Below are 8,065 nucleotides of genomic sequence, written 5' to 3'. Positions count from 1 at the left end.
GAAAGAAGAGTAAATAAGAAGTACCTTGCTGAAGCGGTAGGCGACATAGGAGAAGCTCACATGTGACTTATCTCCGCTGCCGTCATCACTGTCTTGGCTGTCACACCAGCAGATGGCTATAGGTTTGTTCCAACAACACAGTGTATTAAGTAATGAAACGGCCACGGGTGAAATATTGCTGCTCGTGCCTTTATAGCCCGCAAAATACAGGAAACCAAACCTCTAAATTTAACACCGCTACGAAACAGCTTCGCCGGTACGTACAGTCGGAGTCTCTGGTGACCTTTTCCGTCTCCATGTGAGATGCAAAATCAATTTCCCGATCGAGAAGGCCGTTCCAGATCAGTCCTTGGAAGAACGGGTGGGCCTTGACCTCCCCAGCTCCTCCTGCGTGACGAGTGGACACGGGCTTACAAGCGCAGCCGCACTCGCACCTATTCCAGATATACCCGAGTCCGAGTCATCAATAATGCATGCCGACTGGCTGCAGGGAAGAGATCATTACAAATGAACACCGACTAAATAGGCGCAGTAAACAGTCTGTTCACAACTGTAAAGGACTGCAAACCAAAATAAAGGTCCTCATATTTAGATTTGTTAATCCTTGTTTCATGTGCAAGTGAGTGCAGTATATTATACGCTCTGGGGTACTTGTACCTTCCTCCCGCAGATGGCTCCCATCAAAGAAACATTACCAACACTCATCATCCAATAACAGGAATAATGGACTCTGGCATTTCTTTCGACCCGTTAAAGGGAATTCATTCATTCATTCACTATCTATGGCGCATTCAGGGCAGCGGGGGAGCTACCCCAGCTGTCATTGGGCAAGAGGCAAGGTTCACTCTGGATCAATCACAGGGCCGTTTATAGGGACATACAATCATTCAATCTCTCATTCAGATGCCATATAGGAATATACAACTATTCATTCATGGGTCATGGAGAATTTAGGGTCTCCAATGAAATGTCCTGCAGGTTTTCGGACTGCGGGAGGAACCCAGAGAACCCAAGGGAACCACATGTAGACACAGGAGAGAACAAGGAATCCGACCGTACCTTCTTGCCACTGTGCCACTCCCATTAAGGGAACATACATTATAAACGTAGGTGGCAAATGAACCAGAAATTTCAGAGAAAATAAAGTTGCTCCCAGTAGAAATTAAGAATAAAGAAAAAACATTTTGTGCTCTAACAAGTTACTAGTAAAACAAGAAAAAAAACGCCAATTCCATTCGATAAACAGTCCAGATACGATGATGAAACAGAATTTCTGATTTTGGATCTGACATGAACAACAACATGAAATAACGTGAAGAGACTTCATGGTTCAATTAGTCTGCAAGTGTGTTTGATCATGTGTGATCATTCTGGAAGGTATCTTCTCAATTTCTTCCCAAACGTGAATTTCTCTTCACGTTTTGATGCAGGTGACTTAAAACAGATTGCTGGAAAACCGAATAACCTGCATGGATTCCCCATGGTACCATTAAATCGGCGCTTACGGTTGTCCGGGTAACAGTCTGGATCTCAGCAGGCTGTGGTCTCAGAGGGTCTCGCCACTAGCTGTAGGCAAGCCCACCACTAACCTGTGCCCAGACGCTTTATGCAGTTCTCCTGCAAGAGGCTCCTGATGAAGTCCTGCACTTCAGCTGGCAGAGCCTTCTCCCCCTCCGGCCAGTCGATGCCACCTGGAAAACCGAAATAATAGCGCCAGCACACGCAATTAAAATCACATATATTATCCCAAGCAGAAGACTAAAACTACAATTTTTTGACGGTTTCGAGAAGATCAGACGTTAACGTTCGGCGTCTTACACGTGTGAATCTGATAGAGGATCTCCTCGCGGGTGGTGCCGTCGTACGGCCGCTGGCCAATCAGGAACTCGTGAGTTATGATCCCCAGGGCCCACCAGTCCACAGGCTTCCCATGGCCGGATTTATTGATCATCTCCGGGGCCATGTAGACTCTGGTACCGGCCCTCTTCAGGTCAAGATGATTTCCGATACCATAAAGCAGAACATAGAATAAGAAGACAAAGGTGGAAAAAGAGAGGCTCCAACATCCCCCACAACCCTGAGTGCAGGAAATGGATCGATGGATGGACGGGTGGAAAAAGATAAACCTTTTTGCCTGTGAACTCGGTAACGATGTTCTGGATGGGCTGTTTGTCTACGTCCGTTGTCAGGTTCACGGCGCCGATCTTGGAAACCCCGAAGTCCACCAGCTTGATGTGGCCAGAAGAAGTAATAAGCATGCTATAATGGAGAAAGGAGCGTAATGACATAATAAGAACGTAATGATTGTCTCCTTCACCTGCTGGTTCCCTTCCATCACCCAACACGACAGGAATCGCCCGGAGTGTCGGCCTCAAAACAATTGACCAACCCTTCAGACCTCTGCCCTTTCCATGACAGTCAAATCTTAATAACAGCCAGAGAGATCCTCCAAGATCAGTCCCACATCTTAAACCAGGCCTTCAAGTTGCTCCCCTCAGGTTGTAGACTCTGCTGCCCCGCCTGCAAAACCTAGAGGAGAAGAGCAACCTTTGTCCCAAGAGCTGTCCAACTCCTCAATTCCCAGCAACCCTGAAACCCCTCCATCGCCATATTAGCTCCGCTGAGTGTAATGCCGCTCATGATATATGTATCATACAAATGCAGAGCGCAGCTTACTTCACAGTCTCTTACCAAGGGCACAATTTGCACAATTCTGTACGGTTATTTATGATACCTATATATACATATATATTTTCACCCATAAATGTATTGATATTCACTTGATACTGCCACCCCACGTGGCCCCCCCATTGCCCCTCAGGGACAAATAAAGTTTTTTTTTCTGATTCTGAGTCCAATCATATAATTCTGAACATGTCTCAGGTGTATGGTACTATGACTGGGGAAACATAAGTAATTGGAGTATGCCCACAACCAGATATTAACAGTGAGGTAGCCAAAAGAAGGGATCAGAAGTACTAACTTGTCAGGTTTGACATCTCGGTGTACAATTCCATAGCTATGGAGATAATCCAACGCCATGGTCACCTCTGCAACATAGAGTCGTGTTATGATAAGCGGGAAGTGTCCGTAGGCTTTCAGCAGGGATCGACAGTCCCCACCTAGAAGAACGGAAAGGGTCAAAAGCTTAGTTTGGGACTTCTCAGTGTACATCAAGTACAAGCAATACTTCATAATAGTATTTATACTCCTTGCATACTCCTATGCATCCATGAATGGATCTGCTTACCTGCAGCATACTCCATCACCAGACACACATCCTTTGGGGTCTCAAAGCAGCAGAAAAGCGAGGCGACAAAGGAGCTGTCGCTGAAAGCCAATATGTCCCGTTCCACTAGCACCTGCTGGGCCTTATCATCCGCGGTCAGAGTCTTCTTTCTTATCGTTTTCATGGCGAAAACCCGCCCCGTCTCTTTGTGGAGGACGAGGCTCACCGAGCTGGACAGCAGAGGAGAAGACATCGGGGTAATGTCCGCTTCAACTCAGCTGAAGTTCAACTCAAGGACTGAAACCTCCCCCGTCGTATTCACCCTACCTGCAGCACGTCACCAATGCGCCTGACTGATACAGCCTGAATGATTTGGACTGTTTCTATATCTTCATACATTCCCGTGGGTCCATACATTCGCTCAAATGTATGGACCCACAAGAAAATGGCATCTTCCAAAAGCGTCGGAAAAAGAAGACCCAACTTCCTGTATGCTCCCGTTGGTAGGTGACGTGCCCTCCTGCAGAAACCTGACTTCCCAGCCCTCTCCCTCACCCAGGAGGGCTGCAGCTCCTTTTCTCAGTGGTCATCCATCCTCTTCATTTGAACAGATGCAGCCTTCGGCCAACAAATCTTTCATCGCAACATCATAGATTCTTACTAATGGAGTGATGTCCCCTTCTTCACAAGAGGAGGATCTTTATATCAGAGAGTTCAACCAAGGTCACTTTTCACCTTCACTCCTATATTCAGTCACAGGCCCTTCTTCTTGAACTCCTTCTGGAGCGCCTCTCTTTTGCATTTGTCCAATAACCCCGTCAAGAAAGCCCCGCCTGGTTCAATACACACATAAAGCACCATCTTCTTGACATTGGAAGGAAGGCAGGCTCTCTATTTGTGTAGCTGCTGGCACTGTTTACTAGATCAGAATATTCTCATAGTTTGGAACTTCCTGCTTCCTACTTCTTCCGGTATCTCCACCCGTCTCTCGGTTCCTTGCTCAAACAGTGATGATTTCCGATTGCCGTTGCACTCATGTTTCAATCCTCATCATGTGTTTTTTTTCTCCTTGTCTGCATTTTTATATTATTTATCTTTCGTCCATTCATTCATTCATTCATTCATTCATTATCTCTCCTGTTGTCATTGGGCGAGAGGCGGGGTTTCTGGGGTTTCCCTCCGGACCAGTTGCAAGTCTATTACAGGGCAACGTATAGAGACAAACAACCATTTATTCTCTCATTCACACGTCATGTAGCGAGACATACAAGCATTAACCCACTAACTCAGGAGTACCCAACTGGTTGGGTACCAGTCAGGGACCGGGGGTGTTGGACCAGGGACATTTGGTACTGGCCACAAAGAAAATCTTTTGTGGTACAAACTATATTCTTTTCATTAGACCTTCCAGATCTTATTTTGAAAAATGATTGTCTCCACCTTAGCCTTAGTGCCGCACTTAACTCTGTTGCGCCATTTTACCCATTACAAGCTAGTGATTGAAAAAAATGAGCTAGATAACAAAAGTCGCTGGAGAGGTTTTTCGGGAGGAAATGAGCAAACCATGAGACCACAGAAACATCGCAGACTGCCAGAAAAAATAACGCTGCATTGAAAAGAAAATATCAAGATTCCTACCTAAGTTTCAGGTTCATCACTACAGGTAATCCACAGGCTTCATGCCCGCTATGCGTTATTTGCGGCTAACGGTCAGCTAAGGAAGCTAAAGTCAAGAATATCCTGACATAGAAGCACTGAAAGCCCTTCATTTTCCAACCACATATCTTTATTTTCTGAGGTGACGGCCAAAACAAAACTTGATATACGAGTAGACTGGATATACGTAATACAATTTGAGTGTCTCTGTCTCCCATCCCCCCCGGGTGGGACCGTCTAGTAGCGGGGAAACAAGCCCAAGGCTCCCACTACATCATGGTGATTTGATATTATAGTGCAAAATGATTGTAATTGCCTCATATAAAGTGTAATTGTTGCATTGAGGTTCAATACCGTGAACTGACTTAGGTTTTTATCATTTGAGCCGCCGCGCCTCTTACCATTCCACAGTAACATTTTCATGCATATAACTGGTCCCTGGTGCAAAACAGATTTGGACCACTGCTCTAACTTACAGGTCAGAGAAGTACAACTATTCATTGTCATGGAGACATAAATCTATTCATACATCACATAGAGACATCCAATAATCCGCCCTCTCATTCGCATATCTGGAAAATGTAGGGCTGCGATGAACCTCTTGAATTTTTTGGGAGGAACCAGGAGAACCCTTTGGAACCCCACACATGCGTGGAGTAGACATGGAAACTCCACACAGAAATGGGAATCCAACCAGGGACCTTCTTGCTGTGAGGGGGAAGCGCTAACCACCGTGTTACCAAAGCCTGGATTGTATCCAAAACAAATCCCACCCTCAAGCTGGCTGTTCCATACGTCTCCACCCAGATCAGTAAACCAACTCACCTACATCACTTGATAATAATGGGATTTGAATTAACAACAACTCTTAAATATTTTGGGGACTGAGCGGAGAAAATCCGGGTTCAAACATGGGGGCTACTTGGACCGAAGCGGATTCCAGTCAATACATGATCAGGGTAACCATAAATTAACATTGATAGTTATCAATTCTTTGCTATTTTAAACCACATTGTCCACAGGCCCTGGCAATCCTGATTCCGAATCTAAATAAACTCCTGAGAAATCAGACTCCGACTGGACTTTCTCCCACACAGCTTTTAAACGCCAGCCCCCTTGACATTCTCTGAGGTGAAAGTCACAGCCCAAGTTTCTTCTGATTGAAAACTTAAATCCCATTTCATCCCCCCGCTTTTCAACTCCATTAATTCCACGGCGCATTTTTTTTTTTTCTTAAAGCATATATTGAACATTTCCATCCTCGTCTCCCCCCACAAAGCCCCCAATTGCCCGCAAACAGTGACCTTCCCCCATATAATGCGGGGATATTTATGAATTTATCTTCGTTCAGAATGAAGTCGGCGTCTCTGAACTCCCCCGGGGAGTTCACTCTCCCGGTCGTGCTTTCTTAATGATTCTGTATCCGCTTCCTTTCTCGGTTAAGCATCTGGAGCCGCACACCTTAACAAAAAGTGCTTGACGTCATCTTTTCCATTTTCTGATTTGTCGCGGAGTTGACTTCCGCACGGGACGACACAGATTAGTTCTGGTCCTTCTCACCCCGAACCCGAAACTTCCATTTGGGTCATGGTATTTTCAGCGCAGCTCTCCCCCACCGCTTGGCACCGCCCGCTGATGTCGAATCAGCGCTTCAACAATTTTGAAGTCCTCCTGAACTCTTCACCCGGCCTTTCCTGACTTGCTCCTCCGAAAACCCATTTCTCCACTCGCTCAATGACGCTGAAATATTTATCCGTCTTCATAGTGGGGAAGGATCACCGCCGACGGTTCCCCTCCTGGTACATCATCCGATGACAGGGTGTTTGCTCTGATCTGATCCGATCCAGGTTCCATCTAAGGGAAGCCTATTCCATCTGCTTTTGTGGTGTCAGGTCTCCATAAAGCATACCGTTACCCCTTCTCCTTGAGCTTGCCTCCACCTTGCCAACCACCTTCCACCTCATCTCCACTTAAAAACCCATAGGGGTCCAAATCCAAGACAGGTTCTCATCACAATCCCCCCCCGACCGGGATATCGAAGGAGCATCGGACTCACCCGAAGGTGCCGCGGCCGAGTTGCCGCACAAACTCGAAGTCACCGTGCTGCGGTTCTCTGGGGGGACGGCCGCATACCGATCGGGTCTGGAACAAATGTGAAGTTGTTGCTGGTAAATGTAACGTGAAAGGATGACTTTCGGTGTGTGTTTACAGAAAACATGGTGAACTTAGTGAGGCCTTCATGTAAACATAAATTCCTCGGCTTACAATTGGACCTTTTGTAGGTCTATCAGGTCTATATTGTATTTATGAGTGTTCTGAATGGAGAGCGAACCACGGGCACAACAGGCCTTTTGGGCGTCGCTGTTACATCTTCCTTCGCCTTTGTGACATCACGGCTCGCCCCTTTTCCAGTGGAGAACATCAACTCACTCGATAAAAGAACACCCACCTCGTAGAGAACCTTCTCCAACTTGTTCTGGAGCTCCTCAAAGTAGTCCACGCTGACCAGCTGGTTCCGGGCCATGCGTTCGCACTCCCTGGCCAACTCCACCAGCTGCAGCCGGATGAACCCCAGGGCCCGGACAGCGCTAAACACCTCCAAGGTCATCTTGAGTCATTTCTGAAGAAGGGAGACAACGTTTTGTTTTTGTTTTTGTCATTTTGAACTAAAATACAAACGAAACGAGCCTGCTGTCTCTTGCCTTGTAAAAAGAGAGACCTTAGTTGGGAACAATAAATCAAATCCTCCTTTTTTTTTTTTTTTCTTCTTCCTTTTCTTCCGTCCCGTCTTCTTCAGGGTTTTAAAGTGTCTGGCGTCCATTCAGCTGCATGACCACCTTCCACTTCTGTTTTCCCCGAGTCCTCGTTTTTCATTCTTTTTTTCCACACTCATCTTGGAGACCTCCCAAAAATCAACGTGCATGTCTGCCTCGTTCCGTAAAAGCCGAGCACTTAAGTATCGCCATGGCAACCTCACTTTTAACTCATGTTATGGTTACTGTGGTCAGTTGTTGCTGCCCAGGGGATTGTTGCAGAAGGTCATTCGTGGAGAACGCTGGTCCATGTGAAACATTTTGTTTGTTGGACAGCATAAATGGGCATTATTAGAGCGATCGGAGATTCAGAATCTTGCCCGTGACACTTCGGCACGCAGCGGAGAATCGAACAGCCAACTTTCTG

At 46.4% G+C, this 8,065-nt stretch overlaps 1 protein-coding gene across 1 annotated transcript; it reads right to left on the bottom strand.

The window, feature by feature from the left end:
• Nucleotides 1-2,454: 2,454 nt before the first annotated feature.
• On the bottom strand, nucleotides 2,455-7,816 carry LOC147223895 (microtubule-associated serine/threonine-protein kinase 3-like). The gene is made up of 6 exons (XM_086166089.1): nucleotides 7,588-7,816; nucleotides 7,335-7,505; nucleotides 6,942-7,027; nucleotides 3,251-3,459; nucleotides 3,049-3,122; nucleotides 2,455-2,529 (listed from the first exon to the last, which is right to left on the bottom strand). The coding sequence occupies exons 2-6, from the start codon at nucleotides 7,491-7,493 to the stop codon at nucleotides 2,455-2,457; spliced, it is 603 nt and encodes a 200-aa protein (XP_086022215.1). The 5' UTR covers nucleotides 7,494-7,505; nucleotides 7,588-7,816.
• Nucleotides 7,817-8,065: the final 249 nt, after the last annotated feature.

Source organism: Fistularia commersonii, chromosome 19 (assembly GCF_037954325.1).
Source record: "Fistularia commersonii isolate RoL2024-O1a breed Wild chromosome 19, RoL_Fcom_v1.0, whole genome shotgun sequence".
NCBI lineage: Eukaryota > Metazoa > Chordata > Actinopteri > Syngnathiformes > Fistulariidae > Fistularia > Fistularia commersonii.
The sequence above is the reverse complement of the archived record's forward strand: the minus strand, read 5'-3'. Positions and strand labels throughout refer to the sequence as shown.

Bases quoted from the DNA above. Each gene is read 5' to 3' on its own strand.
- LOC147223895 (XM_086166089.1), bottom strand. From the start codon at position 7,493: ATGACCTTGGAGGTGTTTAGCGCTGTCCGGGCCCTGGGGTTCATCCGG. The intron at 3,460-6,941 runs GTGAGTCCGATG...TCTGCTGTCCAG, and splicing joins CTCGGCCGCGGCACCTTCGG to CTCGGTGAGCCTCGTCCTCC. The intron at 3,123-3,250 runs GTAAGCAGATCC...CCGTTCTTCTAG, and splicing joins GGTGATGGAGTATGCTGCAG to GTGGGGACTGTCGATCCCTG.